Here is a 20,717-nt window from a genome sequence, read left to right as displayed (position 1 = left end):
ATATGCTCAAAGTGCTGCGCCAATCATCATATTCTTATGGAGATGCATTGAAACAATGAATCTCCGATGAACGTTCAGAATGGAGTTATGCAGAGCGTGGAGATACTGAACGTAGAAAGCACCTTTAGTAGCCATCTGAACGTCCACCACTATAGGTGTACTAGGGAGCAATGTAAACGCCACCTTTTGGAAATAAAGCAGTTGTAGTAGAAAAAAAACCTGGCTCCTAAGCTTGCGCCTAGATTCAAAGCAAATTTGTCAAGCCTTGATTAATGTTGCAGATCCAATAAAGTCCTTCAAGTTGAGCGGTGGGGCCTCATAGATTGGATTTGTTGTTCCAGCACATCCCAAAGATGCATAGTGGGATTGAGATCTGGAGAATTTAGAGTTCCTCAAAACAATCATAATTCGTTTAGTGTGGCAGGGTGCATTATCCTGCTGCAAGAGACCCCCTGCCCCGTGAGAACACCATTGCCATGAAAGGATGTGGTCTGCAACAATATATAGGTAGGTGATACATGTCGAAGTAACATCCTCATGAATGCCAGGACTCAAGGTTTTGACGCAGAAAATTTGCCCAGAGCATAACACCTGCTGGCTTCCCTTCTTCTTTCTTCTAGTTTATGCTGCTGCCATCTTTTCACCAAGTTTCAAGTATATGACGCACACAACGCACATACACACAACCATCCACCTCAGTGCTCCTCAACCCTCTCCTCAAGGCAAACCTAACAGTCCAGGATTTAGGGGTTACCTGGGTGTTAGACAAAGAAAAAAGATCTTTAGAAAAAGAAAAAAAAAAAATCACCCTTGAGTCTCAGGTTTTTTTTTTTTTTTTTTAAATACCTTAGACACACCCGGGAAATCCCCGGGTAATCCTGAACTGTTAGGTGTGCCTTGAGGAGCACTGATCCACCTGATCTAAAAGAAAATGTTCTTTATAAGACCAGGCAATCTTTTTCCATTGCATTCATTGTCCATTTCGAGTCTCGTGTCCCCATTAAAGGCGCTTTTGGGTGGTCGACGGGTTGTCTCCATAGGCAGCAACACTGCTTCCGGGCTTCTCGCTGTGATATTCACAGTGAGAAGACGCTGCCGTCCATAGGAAAGCATTGAGATTTGCTTTCCTATGGACTGACTGCGTGCGCGGCTCTTGCCGCGCATGTGCATTCAACGGATGACGTCGGAAGGGGGAGGAGAGTCCCCAGTACCGAGGGAGCCTGGCGCTGGAGAAAGGTAAGAATTTAACCCCTTCCTTCCTCTTCAGCCCGGCGGGAGTGGGACCCAGAGGGTGTTTTCCTGGCACTATAGTGGTCCTATAAGTTTGTCAGCAATCTGTCATCAGACCAGACAGGTTACCCTTCGCTTCCGATGTGCATTAATGATCCCTGTGCACCCATAACCCTGACGGCAGTCTCCAGAGTATAACTTGTACTGGTTTTATGGTGTTTTCAAAAGTTAGAGTCAAATATAAGGCTTGCGTTTCAGTTTTTTCACATTGAAATTCGCCAGGTCGGTTATGTTGCCTTTGAGACCGTACGGTAGCCCAGGAATGAAAATTACCCCCATGATGGCATACTATTTGCAAGGTATTGCAAATGGCTTTTTTTAGTAGCCACTTGGTCACAAACACTGGCCAAAATTGGCGTTCAAATAATTTTTTAGCATTTTCAAATATTAACACTAACTTTGGCCAGTGTTTGTGACCAAGTGACTACTAAAGACTGGACATACCCCATTTGCAATACCTTGGGTTGTCTACTTTTGCAAATGGTATGCCATCATGGGGATAATTCTCCTTCCTGGGCAACCATACGATCTTAAAGGCAGTGTAACCAATCTGGCGAATTTCAATGTGAAAAAACAAAAAATGTAACAAACTATATTTGACCCTGTAACTTCCCAAAACACCATAAAACCTGTACATAGGGGGTACTGTTTTACACGTGAGACATCGCTGAATACAAATATGTGTATGTTATTGAAGTAAACGCAAACAGTATTTTGACATTCACAGTTAAAATGTCACATAGAACTAAGAACATTTTTAAAAAATCTTATTTTCTCCCATTTTTTTTTTTTTTTAAATTCTTTATTTTGTTTGTGCAAAGGTGAAACAAGTGGTTTGGCACTGCCACAACAGCAGGTGCAACCCGGTGACATACATAAGATAACATATGGCAATAGAGATTAACATTGCACATTTTTTAAAGGTAAATTAGCAAACAGGTTTATGTCTAAATCGTTAATAAATGAGAGATATGCATATATATTAATACAAGCTAGGCGCAAGCTGGGTGACTATATTTGTCATAAGGAATTAATTTGTCGATTATTAACAGTAGCTTATAGATAGTGATAATGTAGTGTCATCGCTTAATCAAGATGTTTTCTGTGTCACTGTCATGTGTAAAGTCGATTTTCTGCGCTTAGTAGTTTAGTTAGGGCGCTTATACAGTCGCTTATTTGAAATTAGTAGTTTAGTTAGAGTAGAGTAGAGTAGTGTCGTATCAAGACATGCAGGTTCAGCTATATATTCGCACTCCGCTTAACGCTACTGAGGTGCTCGGTGTACGTGCAGACCGTACAAGGCGGGCGTTCTAGTGTAGCATGAGATATCATAACATTATACACAACCTAACACGTAAAACATCATTGCTAACATTTGCAATAAAATGAAGGCGAAACAATAATCATTAGAGTAGGTTAGAGTAATCAGGGACTGTCCTGCGTCTAGCGTGGATTATTAGGTTTATACAGTGTTTAAACTAGGCTGAGGGCAACACAGATTATGCCTACATGAGAGAGGGGGGGAAATAGACATGAGGGAGAAACAAGCTGGGTGCCATGTAGGCATATAATAGGTGGCAGGCTATCTAAAAGCATGGCTGATGCGTGCTGTAAGGCGCTATGCTAATGGAAAACCACTATCATGGAGGTGCTGAAACATTTGACACGGGTAAACAGTGTATATTACGTGAAAGTTCAATCTCGTCGGTAAGTCTCTATTTAAGAGGTTGCCGTGTAGTATGGACAGCGTCTATAGTAGTAGAGGCTTTAAGCTTGTACCCCTATATGTCCCGGTTCGTGAGTTCCCTGTCAGCCGATACCTTGCATATTGAAGGGTGTTAGGGATGGTAGAGAGTCCTGGTGAGGCACCGCGAGGTGCAGCTTTGTGGGCTACAGCTGTTGACTCGTCCGTCGCTGTGGAGGCCCGCTCTGGCGATGCAGGCAAGTGGAGTCATCTTCTGGTGATTGCTGCCCCGTCTGGAAGCCCTCAGGGTTCCCCCTTCTGTGCTTGGCTGCAATGGGGTAACACGGCCACAGTCTCTGTGTCTTGCGGCGTCTTCAGTTCTCTTTTCAGGTTGCTTGGGGGTTCGTCGCTGGATAATGTGAGTTGGGGTCGGGGTCTTCTTCCTCCACGGTCCGCAGGAGTCTCGGGTTGCCTTGTGCCGGATGCAAGCAATTAGTTTTCGGCGCCGTATTTTAGGCAGCGCGGCAGCTTGTTTCGTCTGCTTTCTCTTCGGGTACCTCATGGGTTGCTTGACTGGAGGCCTGCTTGGGTCTGCGACTGGCTGTGTGTTTTTTTGAGTTTTCTTTGCTGTGGTATACTGCATTGCCCCCCGCTGGGTCAGTTCCCGGAATTTTACCCAGAATGTTTCGAAGGCTTGTGCGATGCTGTCTTGCGTAGCTCCCTTCCTGGGAGTTTGGGTGAAGCTGGGTCCCGGTTTGGCGGCCATCTTGGCTCCCACCACGTGGGATTCCGGTTCTGCAGAGCCTCTCCAGTGGATGCTGGACGGGTATGTCTGCGCTTTGGGGGGGACCGGGATGACCCCCGCCGGTCCATAGGGGTGGGGGGGGTGGGAGCACTTATGGTCTCCGTAGTCGACCTTAGTGCAGGAAGAGCGGCCGTCTCTCCCCGCCTCGGTCTCCAACAGGCCGCATGGCTGTGGCGTCCTGGAGCCGCTGGCTACCGGCAGAACAGCCACAGGTAACATGTTCCTGGATCGCTAACGGGTGTCCAGCAGGAGTATAGAGTGGTATTTTGTCGTTCTGGGCACTTTAAGTAGTCGATTTATAGGTCTCGGGCCCGGAGCTCGGGCAGCCTGCGACCATCCACTTCAACAGTCAGGCTCCGCCCCCCTCCCATTTTTTTTTTATATTTTATTCATATTAATTTATGTTCCATACCTAAATATTTGATGTTAAATGAAAGCCCCGTTTCCCCTGAATAAAATGATGTATAATATGTGTGGGTGCATTTAATATGAAAGAGGTGAATTACGGTTGGACAGACATATAGCGCAAATGCCAGGTTTTGTTTACGTTTTGTTTTCATCACAACTTGTACATTTGGCTGCGGTCTTAAGGGGTTAATGTTCTGGCTGATGAGTGAATATTATTTACAATGTTGTCTGTTTATTCAAGCATGCATTCCAAGTACCATGCAATGTTGTTTTCTTTTTTTTACATTCTCATTTCTTCCCTCTAGCTCATTTTACTTTTTTTTTTTTTTTCTTCTTCTTTCCCTCGTGTTTCTTCTTTGATATCTGTTTCCTGTATTAAACTTCCCATGTCTCCAACATTGTCACAGATGGATTAAACAAAAAGATTGCCATTAAGGAAATTTTCTTATGAATCATATAGCTGGTAATCCATAATTTCTGATGTTAGATGGAATGTGAAAGAGCCTATTGGATGTGGATATGCACACCTTCATTTTGCGATCCATAACAGCTCGGCTCTGACATCTATTTTATGTTCATTTTGATGTGGAATCCCACTGAGGAAGTTGCATTTAAAGCGGCACTGTCATGCCGAATTCCGTTTTTTTTTTTTAACCCCCCCTCCCGCCTCAACTACATCCAATCGACCCCCTAGTCACCCCCAAATGCCCCTATGCCCCCCACATTACCTATTTTTTATTCTTTTTTTTCTGCCCCGATCTATATTCAGGGCGCCGCCATCTTTGTGTGGGTAGGTGAAGTCCCTGTGGGACACGTCATCTACCCACACTAGATAGCCCTGAGATTCCCGCACATGCCCAGTGAAACATCTGGACATGCGAACGGGAATTTCACCTATTCATTCATTCATTCATCAGACAGACGAATGAATGAATAGAAAAAATCAGACGAACAAACTAACACTGTGTATCAGTGTTCGTTTGTTTGTTCGGTTTATTACAAGGAGGGAGCTACCGGCGTGCAGCTCCCTCCTTGCAATATGTAAAGACAGAAGCGGCAGGGAGCAGTGCTCCCCACCACTTCATAAGCCCCCCAGGTCCCCTCCTCACTCTATGGGGGTCAATATGACCCCCATAATAGCACAAGGGAGATTAAAATCTCCCCAATGCCCCTACTCGCTATACCGCGAGTAGGGGCATGTCCACTAAACAGTGAGCAGCCTGTGGCTGCTCACTGTAAAAAAAAAAAAAAGGGTAATAAGGGGGGGACGGGGGACCTACTGTCCTCCCCCGCCGGCCCCCACCCCTGGGCGGCGGGTGGGGGCCATAATGGGAATGAGGGGGGACCTACTGTCCTCCCCTCAGGCCCCCACCCCTGGGCGGCAGGTGGGGGCCATAATAGTAATAAGGGGGGGGGGGGGGACCTACTGTCCTCCACCCCCCGGCCCCCACCCCTGGGCGGCGGGTGGGGGCCATAATATTAATAGGTGGGGGGGGGGACCTACTGTCCCCCCTCCTTATTACTATGATGGCCCCCACCCGCCGCCCAGGGGTGGGGGCCGGGGGGGGGAGGACAGTAGGTCCCCCCCCCCTCTTATTACCATTATGGTCCCCACCCGCCGGCCAGGGGTGGGTGCCGGGGGGGAGGACAGTAGGTCGTCCCCCCTACTACTATTATGGCCCCCACCCGCCGCCCAGGGGTGGGGGCCGGGGGGGGAGGACAGTAGGTCCCCCCCCCCTCTTATTACCATTATGGCCCCCACCCGCCGGCCAGGGGTGGGGGCCGGGGGGGAGGACAGTAGGTCCCCCCCCCCCTACTACTATTATGGCCCCCACCCGCCGCCCAGGGGTGCGGGCCGGGGGGGGGAGGACAGTAGGTCCCCCCCTCTTATTACCATTATGGCCCCCACCCGCCGCCCAGGGGTGGGGGCCGGGGGGGGGGGGAGGACAGTAGGTCCCCCCCCCCCAATTATCTTTATGGCCCCCACCCACCGCTCAGGGGTGGGGGCCGGGGGGGGGGACAATAGGTCTCCCTCCCTTATTTTACTTTACAGCCCCCACCCGTCGTTTAGGGGTGGGGGGCAATATTTTTTTTTCTTTTTTTTTTTTTTTACAGTGAGCAGCCACAGGCTGCTCACTGCTTACTAGACATGCCCCTACTCGCGGTATAGCGAGTAGGAGCATATTATTTACTATTCATTTTTACTTAGTGTTAGTACATTTGGCTGAAAGACCAATTTAGGTCTTTCAGCCTTTTAGTAGATAGCTCCCTGATACCGTGGGAATTAGGGAGTTATCTACTAAGCGGCTGCAAGATGCAGCCACAGCAATGAATAGCATCGGAGTTTCATTCATTAGAATGAAATTCCGATCCGAACAAAGTACCGAATTGCATCCTAACACCAATGGAGAAACGGTGCTCATTCTGTTAGGATGCAATTCGGCAGTTTTGCCAGCGTTCTGTCTAAGTGACAGGACTTTCGGCAATACTGACAGGAAGCATTGTGGGAACTGGGAGGAAAGCTAGGGATCATGGGAAAATTGCTCTGACCAGCGGAAATGAAGCACACTTTGCTCCTCCGCTGGTCAGAGCTGGTCAAGCGGAGGAATCCTCCATAAGACAGAGTCCCTACTTTGTCTTATGATTTTAAAGAAAACTAAAGAAGACAGGAAGAAAAGAATAACAGATCCTGAGAGAGGGGGAGAAGAGGAAGAGATTGAGGAAAGGTAAGTTCGGCATGACAGTGCCGCTTTAATAAGGACTATGTCCAGGTGTAAAGAACCTGTTGCACATCTGATGTTATGGCTTTACAAGACTTTGTAAAAAAAAAACAAAAAACAAAAAAACATTAATACATGCACATTTAAGTACATATAAATAACAAGATGTGTATGTTAATACTTTCACTTTTACTCATTCACACGCATATAAGGAGAGCGATGCAATATGTACATGCATACATCTACAGGTACAGGTCTAAATGTATTCCTTATGTTGCTACTTTCATGCCCATATAGAAATACTACCTGAATGTTGTCATATGTTTAATTTTCACATTTATTTTCTGTGATACGTTATAGGTAATAAATAATGCATGTGCCACACAAGCGATCATCAGTATTTTACTGAACACAACACATTCTGATGTCCAGTTGGGGGAGACGCTCTCTGAGTTCAGAGAATTCACTCAAAGCTTTGACGCAGCTGTAAGTATCTTTCTTGCCTTTTGCGGTTCCATGTTGGTTTTTAGATTTAATGACAAAGAGAGTGTGGGTAATATTCAGAAACACGCACAAGAGTGGCTGACCACTTTCCTTATGTATGAATGTAAGTGTGAATGTTTTGGCAACAACTGTAAAGCACATTAGATGTTATTGATAATATGGAATATCTAATTTTAAATTGCTATGACTGATTAGTATACAGGTGCACAGAAGTATATATGTGAACATGAAACTTGGTAACTCTAATATTGGATGCAGAGATGGACAAAGTTGCAACCACCAAAAGTTACATTATTCACATAGAAGCCATTGCAGTGTAGTGCAAGTAGTGTATTTAAAAAAAATACTGCTTAATTAAACATTATGTAAAATGCAACAAATATTGATTTTTACTCTACATTTGTGAAAAACTGCATTGTGCATTTTATAAATTCTGCTTTGTATTTTCACAAAAACTAGACAAAAGTATGTGAGCGTGTCATTTTGTACTCTGAAGAGTCCAAATTTATAGATTTTTCATTACTACCGCACACATCAAATTTTACAAAATTAACCTGCTTAATTGCAACTGACATGTAAAAATAAATATATATAAAGTGAAAATACCTTAAACTTTGGTGACTTATTGTAGGTCAATTTTTCACCAATTATTTTGAAATATTCCATGGTATATGTATGACATACAGTGTTGTGTGTACCTTTGCAAATGGCATGCATTTATGGGGTGATATTTTGTGATGTACTAAATAAAAAAAAAAAACAAGACCTTTACCCAGAAAATCAATCAGTCAAAACTTCAAGTTGAGGAGTTAGTACAGTAACACTCAAAAATTGCAATGTAAATGTAAAGTAATGTGGGACAAATGAATACTGTAAACTTCTAATGAAAATGGTGAAAACATTGATGCATAATAAGGCTCAAAACACACCATGTGAGCAGACCCCCGAGTGTATACTTTAACAAGTGATATACATTTAACGTAACCGTTAAATTGATGATATGGTATTCCTATATTCAAAAAGGGTTAAAAATCCTTGCCTCGAAATTATAGACCTGTGAGCTTAACTTCTGTGGCTGGGAAAATATTTGAAAGGTTATTAAGGGATAATATTCAAGAATTCCTTGTGAAGAACATGGGTTATCAGCAAAAATCAGCATGGTTTTATGAAGCACAGGTCATGGCAAACTAACTTGATTGCGTTCTATGAAGAAGTAAGTAGAAGTATAGATCAGGGTTTTGCAGTGGATGTGATCTATTTGTATTTTGCCAAGGCATTTGATACAGTTCCACACAATAGATTAGTGTTCAAACTCAAATAAATCGGTCTAGATGAAAATGCTTGTTCTTGGGTAGAACATTGGCTTAAAAACAGAGTACAGAGAGTTGTCATTAATGGCAAATTTTCAAGCTGATCAGAGGTGGCAAGTGGTGTCCCTCAGGGGTCTGTTCTAGGACTGCTTCTATTTAACATGTTTATAAACATGTTGAGCCATGTTAGGGTGTTTGCTGGTCACTCACACTGTTTATAGTCGCTTTTTAGGTTGGTGTAGAACGGAGCTTCGCTCACATGCGTCCGTCCGCGCCGAGAGCTAGGCCACGCCCCCCAATGGCAGATGAAATTTAATGTTAAAAAATACAAAGTTATGCACTTCGGGGTAAAGAATACACAAGCAACATATACCCTGAATGGATAACACACGAATAGGACACGAGGCCATACGTTTAGACTGGAAGAAAGAAGATTTCGTCTAAGGCAAAGGAAAGGTGTGTTTTTTTTTTTTTTTTTACTGTAAGAACAATAAGAATGTGGAATTCTCTGCCTGAAGAAGGGGTTTTATCAGAGTCCATACAGATGTTCAAACTTCTACTAGATGCATACTTACAAAAACAGAGTATTCATGGATATTATCTTTCAATGTAAGGTAATAAATAACGGCTTGATCTAAGGATAAATCTGACTGCCATTCTGGGGTCAAGAATGATTTTTTTCCCTAGCTTGTTGCAAAATTGGAAGGAAGTGCTTCAAACTGGGTTTTTTTGCTTTCTTTTGGATCAACCGCAAAAAACAAATGTGAGGAAGGCTGAACTTGATGGACGCAAGTCTCTTTTCAGCTATGTAACTATGGTAAAAACCCCAAAATAAGAACAAGGTTCAGCAAATCTGTCTCTAAAAATGTAATTTTGAAAACAGAATTGGGCAGATATCAAATTTGATCCTGTAATAAATAAAAAAGAAAAGTTCCAGCAGTTGTATATTTTGGAGATATTGTTGTACTCAGGGATGTAACTGACCTTTTTTTAATTCAGTAACATTAACTAATACATTTAAAAATAAAAAGTACACTGCAAATTCCAGTCGTGTCTGTAAAACAAACACTTACAACATTACAATGTAGTTTAGCAGAGATTGGTGGCAAAATAAAAATACAATTAAAAGTTTCAAAGTGCCCCTAGATATATAGCTTAACACAATGATGGCAAGACTGATTTCCCAAAGTGCAACATGAAACCACTTATTTATCACAAAGTGCCACTCTTGTGTGTATAAAGGCACACATTTACAGTCACTGACACACATGCATACTGACACACACACACACACACACAGCGGCACATAAGCTCTCACTGACACACATATGAAACCTTACGGACACAAACTCATTCTTATATTACCACGTTGCACTTACCAACGGCCACTTTAATGATCCTGGGCCAGCACTAGCTCTTTGTGCATGAAGATGGTTGGTGGAGCTGTATATTCTCTTCTGCTGGGGTCTGATTTAATCTATCTTGGAGGTCTTCATCACAAGGAACAAGTGGCTGCTGTCACTTTCACACCTCCATCCATATCATGGCAAACCAACCAGGAAATTTACAACCTTGGCAGCAGTGCCTGCTATGTGGTCAACTTGTGGTTCACTTGCCCTTTAGGGCACGTGTCATAGGGTCGCCATCACCAGCTTAGGGGGTTTACTTTATATAATATATATTGGCAATATTGGTTTCTGAAAGTACTATTAAACTTAAAGGCCAAATATACAAAATTCAAACATTTTTAAGTTTTCAAACGGTATTGTGTTCCTTGCAATTTGTGACCTGTAACTACCAAAAATCAATTAACCCCTTAAGTTAAGGCCTTTGTGTCACATTTGTCATGTGCTCACTCTACCATAATTTCACACTTTTTTATACATATTAAATATAATTTTTTTAAAGGAAAACTAGGGCTTTCTTTTGGATCTAATGCAGCATAAGAGGGAGCAGTAATCGTTGCTCTGCAGCTGTCAAGCCCAGCTCTAATCAAGTAGCAGGGAGCAAGCAGGAAGATCTCACCAGGGTCTTTTCAGACCCTTGGATCTTCTTTATACTCGAGGGGACAATGGCATAGTAAAAATTACAGCTGTATTTAAAGGCTATGTGCCACTCTAATTTTGAGCGTTGCACATAGCTTCTGCGTCAGTATGATGTTTGGCCTCCATGGTGGAGACAAAGTTATGCTACAGTTCACGCCATGCCCAAGGTCGCGAGCAGTGATTGGTGAGAACATCAGCTGAGCATTCTCAGCCAATCACTGCCTCAATCCTTGGTATGATTTGGTATGGCACAAGGAAGAAGCATGGCCTCCACTGTTTCTTTTTTGTAGGTCTTTCTTCAGGCTGCTGGGGACCTAGAGTACATACAAATACACCCACACATATACTTCAAACAAAAACATGCTTACATTCAAACACTACTCACAAATACAACCTTGCAAGGGTGGGCAAATGGTAGATCCCCAGCTGGCATAGCATTTTTGAAATTCTCCGACAAATGGGGATCTACCACTGGGATACTCAACGTGAGATGCCTGGATGAAAGAGGGAGGGACACAACGCTTCTGATGCTGCCTGAGTCTGTGAGTAACTAGTTGTATGCCTCTAAAACTGATTTCCATAATATGCCAAGTTTCTGCCTCCAAAACTGACAAATCCCATAATTATGCGTCTAAATCTGCAATGATATACCAACATGATGCCTCTAAATCTTCCGTGATATTCCAGGTTTATGCATCTAAATGGGTTGCTGTATTATGCCAAGTTTATTAATCTCAAACTGACTGACATGATGTGCCAAGTTGATGCATCTAAAGCTGCTGCACCATTTGCGCCATTTTTATGCCTCTAAAGCCGATTGCCATGGTGCGCCAATTGTTTGCCTCTAGAGCCGATTGCCATGGCGTGCCAATTGTAATCCTCTAAAGCCAATTGCCATGGTGTGCCAATTGTATGTCTCTCTAAAACGTGTTGCCACGTTGTGGCAATTTTATGCATCTAAAACTGGTTGCCATGGTGTGACAATTTTATGCATCTAAAACTGGTTGCCATGGTGTGACAATTTTATGCATCTAAAGCTGCCATGATGTGCCACGTTTATAAATTTTTTAAATATGCATTAAAAGCAAGTGTGTCTCTAAAAATTACAGTTTTCAAAAGTGGTTCTCTGCCTATTATCGTTTGGGAAGGCCCTGCTCTAAGGCATCTCGCTGGCCAGATGCCCAATGTTTTATCATGGGCATTGGCAGCATGCAAATTGCACTTCCAGACTGATCTGAGGCACTCAGCTTAGAGCAGCTGCCGTTCTTATTCATTATGAGCTGAGAATGGGTGCAGGTTATTCTCTACATTGTCAGCTTTGCAATTATACAAAGTGTGATTGATGTGCATAGTGAAATGTTCCATAACTTAAGAGTTTAATGTAAGTTAACATTGCATTTGTTTTGCAGATGAAGGGTTTAGCACTAAGTAACTCAGAAGTGATACGACAAGTTCACAACAGCTTTGCCAGGTATGTTTTTTTTTCTTTTCTTTGTTCTTGTGGAAGCATTCTGATTCCTCCTGACACAATATTTATGAAAGCGGAAATGCAGGACTGTTTTCAAAATTTCAGGCACCCCAAGATGTATAAAAACAAATTGTTTTGGAATTATGATATTTCCGCCTGACCACAATCTCTGTCTGCGCCATTTGTCGATTGACCTTGCTGGCACGCTCACTGTAGGGCGTTTATGCATATGTGGTTGGGCAGTGCTCCTCCTTTTTTTTTTTTTTTTTTTTTATACATGTTTCTAAATATAGTTTGAGTCACAGGTACTGGGGGTTGGACTGGTTTGCTGCAGTCTTCCTACTCTTCAACTTACCCCACACTCTTTGGTTTATTTGGTTGGTTACATAGTTACATAGCTGAAAAGAGACTTGCGTCCATCAAGTTCAGCCTTCCTCGCATATGTTTTTGCTGTTGATCCAAAAGAAGGCAAAAAACCTAGTCTGAAGCGCTTCCAATTTTGCAACAAACAAAGACAAAATTCCTTCTTGACCCCAAAATAGCAGTCAGATGTCTTCTTGGATCAAGCAGCTATTACCCCACTAATTAGAAATTGTATCCATGTATGTTATGTTTTTGCAAGTATTTATCCAATTGCAGTTTAAACATCTGTAGTGACTCTGACAAACCACCTCTTCAGGCAGAGAATTCCATATCCTTATTGCTCTTACTGTAAAAAAAACCTTTTCTTTGCCTTAGATGAAATCTAATTTCTTCCAGCCTAAATGTGTGACCTTGTGCCCTATGTATAGCCCTGTTTATGAATAGATTTCCAGATAAAGGTTTATACTGGTCCCGAATATATTTGTATAATGTTATCATATCCCCTCTCAGGCACCGTTTTTCCAAACTAAAGAGATTAAAATGTTTTAACCTTTCTTCGTAACTAAAGAGGACATTAAGTTCCTCGATCTGCAGTCGTCGGTGTGGGTGGGGGGGAAGGTCCGCCAGTAGGGGCCCCTTTATCTACGGGTTCAAAATGATTTAACTGGTAGGTAACTGTTTAAACAAAAGTAAAGGTAACATGCTTGTAACATAAAGTATAATGTGAGGTGCAGGATAGCTCTGCTGCCAGTGCTGGGTTCAGATGGCAGCCTCCTTCCTCTTATCTCCTCGTTGGGCGAATGGGACAGTCCTGCCAGGGTCCCTGGTGTGTGATGGTTGTGGCGTTGGGTGCGTTGTGTCCCCCTGCGCTAGGCCCAGCGATTGGAGAAAGGACGGTGCTTCTGATAGTGAAGGGAGTTTAAAAACAACATTGTCCCGAGTAACCACTAGGGTCCTAGGCAGGAGCCATCTGTATTCCACCTTCTCGTTGCGGAGTTGTGTGATGAGTTTGCCAGCGATCTTCTCCTTTGAAGTGTGTTGCGGGTAATGTCCTGAAAAAAGGTGAACCGGCTGGATTCGAAGGTGGACGGTGTCTTGTCCTTTACTGCTGTCATAAATCAGCGCTTCACTATCAGGGAGTGACATCTCATGATGACGTCCCTTGGCGCTGTTATAGGTGCTTGTTTGGCCTTGTTGATATGGAATTGACCGTTAAATTCTAGTTTTTTTGCCCGAGTGTGCAGCAGGAGCTCAGCCGTGGGTCGTTGCAGATAGTGTGGTAGCTCGGTTGGCCCGATAGTGTCTGGGATCCCCCCTAATTTTTATGTTGTTTTTCCTGCTTCGGTCCTCTATGTTGTCCTATCTGGTTTGGACTATTGTGTTGGCAGAGTGTAGTTGGCGGAAGGTGTCCTCCATGTTAGTCACCTCTCAGCGTATGTCCGTGAGGTCGTTTTCTGTAGCCTGGACCCTTGTGGTCACGGCTTGTATCTCCGTCCGGGCCAGGTTGATGTCGGAGTCAAACATCATTTTCATCTCCTTCAGGAGTTGTCGGATGTTGCTTTTAGTGGCCGGGGCCTGGTAGTCGGTCTCAGCTGGCTGTGCTTGTTGTGATTGGGACCGATGATATTCCCCAAGGTCCTCCGGGCACATCGCCGAGCAGTTAGAGCTTGTCTCTGGGTCTGGCTCCGCTTCCATTTTGTGGCTTGCAGGGTCCCAATATCTCGGGTGTTTTTGGGAGCTCCCACTTGCTGTTTATGGGACCTTCTCCCCATGCCGCTGTCTGTAGATGGCCCTTGTTCGTATTGGGTCAGTGGCTGGTAATCGAGGTTGTGGAGTACCTGCCAGGAGAGCTTCAAGGCCTCTGCCGGTGAGGGGTGAGGTAGGCCCGTCTTTTGTAGCGAGTGTTTCTGCCCTTTTGCGCGAATAAGAAGGTCATTAGCAGGTGTCCCCTTGTTTCTGGGTTGTTTTAGTGCTATGTTTGATTTTCTGGGGCGATGTGTGACCCCAGATGGCCTTGGATTAGCCGTTGATCCATGCGGCTCGGTGGTCAAGCTCCGCGCCCCTGCTTGTGTATTCTTTTTTTTTTTTGTAAATTCTTTATTATTACGAACAGGTGAGTACAGAAACAAACAATCATACACCACAACAGTGTATATACAGCAAGTCAGTTCGAAATTTAACATCAAAAGTAAGCATTTTTATCTTCTGATCATCTGGTGTGCAACAAGCGTCATATGGTTGTTCATTAGCCAATAAAGCGTAGGCAATTCTAGCAAAGTGACAAGTGAACAAATATAGTTAGATGCATCGTTAAAAGCTAATGCCATTCCAGTAACATCAAAAACCTCTCAATGAAAGCTAAATAATGGGATAACTTAGGGCCTCTATTCCGTGGCACCTTCAGGTGGCCCGGTTTTAAGTCTAATAGTCGGGAGGGAAGGTAGTGTTCATATTTGTAGTCATAACGAGATGCGACATACATGACTGAGGGCCTCATCGTAATCCTGCGTGGGAGCAGTGTCGAGGACATGTGAGTATTTATCGATGAGCTAAGTGCATTGTGTAGCAATTGAGGGTGTGATTGTCAAGCACATTCAGTGCACCACTAAGGGTGTAACCCTCAAGTCTTCGTCCTAGTCTAGGGTCTCCTGGGGGAGAACCTCCAGTGGCTACTTATGTTACAGGAGTGGTTTAGGTGAGTCTGTCTCCTTCGTAGGTCCATCAGTCAGACGCCTGATGGGGTGCCTTGGAGTGTCGCAGGGCGTATGTTATGTTCCCTTCCCCTCGTCGGTCTATTGAGTCATACTATGGAGTCGTTGTTCAGTTCGTTTAGTGTCCCAGTCATCCCTGTAATCCGTTGTTAGTTGTTTATTTAATGTTTTGGGGGGTGATGGCACTGGAGTGCCTCTCCGGTGTCTACTACAAAGTTCTCCTATAGCTCACGCATCCTCACAGTCAGGTACCCCCGTTCCGGCCCCCCTGGGGCAGTCCGAGCCGCTACCACTGAGTCCCAGAGATGGGTCGCGTGGGGATGAGTAAGAAACCTCGTATATTGTTGGAAGGAGAAGAAGGGGGGGGGGGGGGTGGGTGAGGAGGGGGGGGAGGGGTTGGGTTTAGATATGGCACCAGACATCAGCGCACGCTCGGTCTCTCCAAGACCGTATGAAATGGTGTGTTTTCATGGTCTCACTGCTCCTGGTCGTGAGAGGTATACATACCACGGGGTCCAGGCCTCTACATGTTTGGTACTCCTTCCGAGCAATTCTGCATATCGCGCCTCAGCCGTGTGGATGTCTTCTACTCTCTGAAGCCAGTCCGTCACAGTCGGTGGTTGTGTCTGCTTCCATTTAGCGGGAACGGATGCTTTAGCCGCATTTAGTAGGTGTCGGACTATCGACCTCTTGTATTGGGCAATTGAGCCCTCGGTGTGATGGAGTAGGGCCATTTCTATGGTGAGGTCAGGTAGGTCTCCCAGTATGGTCTTCATCTCTCGTTGTATATCCTCCCAAAACGGCTTAATCCGTGCGCAGTCCCACCAAATGTGTCTTATTGTGCCTGTGTGGGATTCGCATCTCCAACATGCGTCTGAGGATCCCGGGAATATTCTATGTAGCAAGGAGGGGGTCTTGTACCAGTGGGAAAGCAGTTTGAAGTTGACCTCCTGGTAATTGGTGCTGATGGAGCTCTTGTGCTGTAGAATCAATATCTGTTCCCATTGTGTGTCGGTGAACGTCCTATCCGTCAGCTCTTCCCATCTTCTTTTGAACGCCGTGTTCCTGGAGCGTTCTCCCGTTATTAGCCGTTGATATATGACTGAGACTCTGCCATCGGCATCTGAGTCAGTCGTGCAGAGATGTTCAAACCACGTTTGTTCTCTATGTATTGCTACCCTGTTGGGAAGGTTATAGTAGAAATGTCGTAGTTGCGCATAATGGAATCTATGCATGAGTGTTGGATGTGGTATCCCACTCCAGTCTCGAAGGTTCTGTATACCCGCGTTACTGAGGACTTCGGATATCGGGACAAAGTCATCATTTCCTACAATTGGCCAGGAAGAGCGGGGAAGTCCTCCTCCTATATCAGAGTTGAAGGTGATCGGTATCAGGGGGCTCGGCTGCGGGGAGATGTGTTGGTTACGTCTCAGGTGGGACCATGTCTTCAATGTTTGAGCGACGGGTGATTCAGCACCTAGCATTGACGTTGCGTCCACCGAATTATGCCACGTGAGTCTGTGGAGGGCTTTGTTACTGCCCTCTCTATTCAGTGCCACCCACAGTTTGGTGTCAGGTGCCACCTGCCAATCCCTAATCCGCTGTAGTACCGTGGCATGATAGTATTTGCGGATATCTGGCAAAGCCAGGCCTCCCCAATTTTTGGGTAGGCATAACTTGTCAAAGCTGAGCCGTGCCCTTTCTCCCTTCCAGATGTATTGTATCACCGCTGACTTAAGAGATGCAAAAAATCCCGTCGGGATGTGCCAGGGGATGGTGTGAAAGTAGTAAAGGAGCCGCGGGAGGACGTTCATCTTTATTACCGATATACGTCCCTGCCAGGAGATGTGGTCGTAGTTCCAGCTTTTGAGATCGTTGAGGATTGTGCGCAAAAGGGGGATGTAATTCGTGGCATAAATTTCTTTCGGGTTCCTGGGTATCCAGATTCCCAGGTATCGCATCTGGTCCCGACACCAATGAAAGGGGTATTCACGTTGAATTTGCTCTCCTACGTCCATCGGGGTCGAGACATCTAATATTTCGCATTTAGTTAGATTAAGTTTCAGTCCCGATAACCGGCCATACGTATCGAATTCTCGCATCAATGCCGGCAGGGAATCAGTCGGGTCGCTCACGAAGAAGAGCATGTCGTCTGCGTATGCAGCTACCTTATGTTCCTGGGTCCCATGCCGAAACCCCCTGATCTCCGGGGTAAGTCTCACCCTATCCAAGAATGGTTCCAGCGAGATGGCAAACAAGAGTGGTGATAATGGGCAACCCTGACGCGTGCCGTTGTGGATGGTGAAGGCGTCCGTGAGGGCGCCATTCACTCGTACTTTAGCGCAGGGGTCCGTATATAGCGCCTCTATCCAAGCCATCATCCCTCTTCCTAGTCCCACTTTTCGTAGCGTCGCCATCATGAAGCTCCAGTTTACCCGATCAAAAGCCTTTTCGGCATCTGTGGAGAGCATTAGTAGGCCTGAATTTTCTCTAAGGGCTAATGCCTGAACAGAGAACGCCCGGAGCGTGCAATCTCTGGCTTCCCGTCCCGGAACGAAGCCCGTTTGGTCCGGGTGTATCAAGCGTGGCACATACCGTTGTAATCTGGTAGCAATGATCTTAGTGAAGAGTTTCACATCCACGTTAAGAAGCGAGATCGGCCGGTAGCTGCTGCAGTTTTCGGGGTTTTTGCCTGGTTTAGGAATTACCGTGATGGTGGCTGCCAACGTCTCCTGGCGTAGTGTGTCACCCTGTTGAAGTCGATTGAGGGCTGACATTAGATGCGGCGCAAGAATGTCCCTGAATGATTTGTAATATCCCGCCGAGAGTCCGTCTGGTCCCGGAGCTTTCCCTCTTTTTGCTGTCTTAATCGCTGCCTGTACCTCTTCCGTGGTGATCGGGACCTCCAGTAGTTCTGCTTCTTCTGGTGTTAGAGCGTCGGGTTGGAAACCTTGTAGGTAACGCCATGTTGCGTCTTGTAGGTTCGCTCCGTGGGCATCGGGGAGTGTCGGTGTGGAATTGTATAGTTGTCTGTAGTAGTTACAGAATTCAGTGGCAATTGCTTCAGGGAATTGAGTAAGTGAGCCATCGGTCTTCCGGAGTTCGTGAACCTGTGCCCTTGCTTGTTGGGGCCGGATCATGCGGGCCAGGAGTCTCCCTCCTTTATTCGCATGGATGTAGAAGAAGGCCTTGGATCGTTGTGTCGCCCTATGGTGTTTGCTGGCAACCAGGTCTGCCAGTTGTCGGCGGGCATCCAAAAGTGGGCGATAGTGTTCTTCAAGTTGTGATCGTTTGTGCTGTGTTTCCAAGCGGGAGATTTGGTCGGTGAGCTCCAACATACGTCGCTGCGATTCCCTCTTCTTGCGGGAAGCAATTCTAATGAGGTGACCTCGAAGTACACTCTTATGTGCCTCCCATAGCGTCACTTTTGATACCTCTTCCGTGTCGTTTTCCCTGAAGTAATTAGTGAGGTGTTCGGTCAGGTCAGCCAGCACACCCGGATCCGAGAGGAGTGACTCATTTAGTCTCCACTCCATCTTGGCAGGCCTGAACAGCGGGGAGTCAAGCTTCACGGCCACTGCACTGTGGTCTGACCACGGTGTGGGTGCGATTGTTGCCGACTGTAAGTGTTGGAGGCCTTCTTGTTGGATCAGAATATAATCAATGCGAGAGTATCTTCTGTGTATGGCGGAGTAGTGCGTGAAATCACGGGTTGTTGGATGAATGGTCCGCCACGCGTCCACCAATCTCGAGTCTCGCATGGTCTTCTTGATGGCCCTAATCGCGGATTGTGGGATACAGCTGTGTCCCGTCGAGGAGTCCAGCAACGGATCCAGTGGTGCGTTAAAGTCCCCCCCTATGATGAGGGTGCCTTCCGTGAACGCTGCCAGTTGGCGGAATGTTTTGCATAGGAACATCGCCTGTTTTGCGTTTGGCGCATAGATAGAGGCAAAGGTGTATGTCTTCCCCTTAATCGTGCCTTTGATGAAGAGAAACCTACCGTTGGGGTCTGTCTGTCGGTCCAGCAGAGTGAAGGCCAGATTAGCGGCCAGCAGTATCGCAACTCCCACCTTGCGGGCTTCGGGATGAGTGCTGTGATAGTTAATTGGGTAAACTCTGTCTTTCAGTCTATGGGTGTCCGAGGATTTGAGATGTGTTTCTTGTAGCATTGCTACCGAGATCCGTTTGCGATGAAGTTCTCGTAGGAGGTGTGCGCGCTTCTCAGGTGAGTTAAGGCCTCGGCAGTTTTGCGTAAGGACATGTAGAGGCGCTGCTGTGTACGCCATTGGGATAGTGCGGGCGAGGTCGCTGGTGACTCCGCGGTCGTGTTTAGGTGTTCTGGGTCCAGTGGCCTTCGCGCGCGCTGCCTGTCGGTGTGAGGGGGGGGGGGGGGGGGGGATGGGAGGGTGGAAGAGAAAAAAGAAGAAGGTTGTAAGTGCAGTTAAAGAAGATGAAAGGTAGAACCTTCGTAAGTTATAGGTCCCACGAGTTGGGGGCGGCTCGGCCCACACCCAGTGTAGCCCGTCCCAGGAGGCCCCTGTTGTGAGTGCTCAGTGTTACGTTATCAATAAGAATTAAAGTTAACTCCTCCACTCGAGGGTGTCCTGTGTAGCTGGGTGGATAACAGGACCGTACCGTTCCCTATCAGGCTAGGGCAGCCACGGTCCTGGGGCCCCCAGTAATGTGGTCTACACAGGTGTATGTCGGGGTGGCGGTGTGGCCGAAGATGTCTTGTGTCACTGTCCGGTCAGTAATGGATGTACAGTGTCCAGTGATGTAGTAGTGTGTGTACTCTCAAAGGAGTGTCCGTGTCCCACATGTTCCTTAGTTGAATTTAATGGCCAATACTTGTATAAAAAATCGAGTATTACGGTCACGAAGTATGGGGGAATGGGTCTACAACTGTAGGGATAGACGGTACGTGTGGCTGCTGGCTCTACCCTGTGTCGGGGCGGATAGCCCTTTGCTGTCGTAAGGTAGTTCGAATTTTGGGCCGTGTCTGGCCGGGCCGGCCGCACAGGGAGTTCGGTCTTAGTCCCCCTGTCTCCCATATCGGGCTCCGTCCCCGTTCCTATGTTCCGGGGGCAGGAAGCGGGGCTGGCCATCCATGGGGGGGGGGGGGGGGGGGGGGGGAGGGAGGGCAAGAGTCAGGTGGTATGGGAGTGCGTGTGTTTGTCTGCCAAAAGTGAACATCGCAAGTGAGTCTTATCATACATTGCAAGGTATAAACAATGCTACCTAATAAACATATGACCTCACATCGTAACATTATTCAGAGATCAGCCGCCCCCCCTCCCAGCCCGACCTCCCCACGCCCCCCCCACCCCAGAAATCTGATACTATATGTACATTCGTAGGTGTAGTCCCAGGTAAGCTCACTTCGTGGCCCCCGTCCCTTCCGTAGCCCTA

The 20,717-nt window shown here is 46.1% G+C and overlaps 1 protein-coding gene across 1 annotated transcript in view; it reads left to right on the top strand.

The window, feature by feature from the left end:
- UCHL5 (ubiquitin C-terminal hydrolase L5) overlaps window positions 1–20,717 on the top strand; it is a 287,690-nt gene that overhangs the window by 55,020 nt on the left and 211,953 nt on the right. Inside the window, exons 4-5 of the mRNA XM_063426950.1 lie at window positions 7,268–7,393; window positions 12,176–12,237. Coding sequence (XP_063283020.1) covers window positions 7,268–7,393; window positions 12,176–12,237 — 188 coding nt within the window. The remainder of the gene's footprint in view (window positions 1–7,267; window positions 7,394–12,175; window positions 12,238–20,717) is intronic.

Source organism: Pelobates fuscus, chromosome 7, assembly GCF_036172605.1.
Source record: "Pelobates fuscus isolate aPelFus1 chromosome 7, aPelFus1.pri, whole genome shotgun sequence".
NCBI lineage: Eukaryota > Metazoa > Chordata > Amphibia > Anura > Pelobatidae > Pelobates > Pelobates fuscus.
This window is presented reverse-complemented; position numbering and strand designations above follow the sequence as displayed.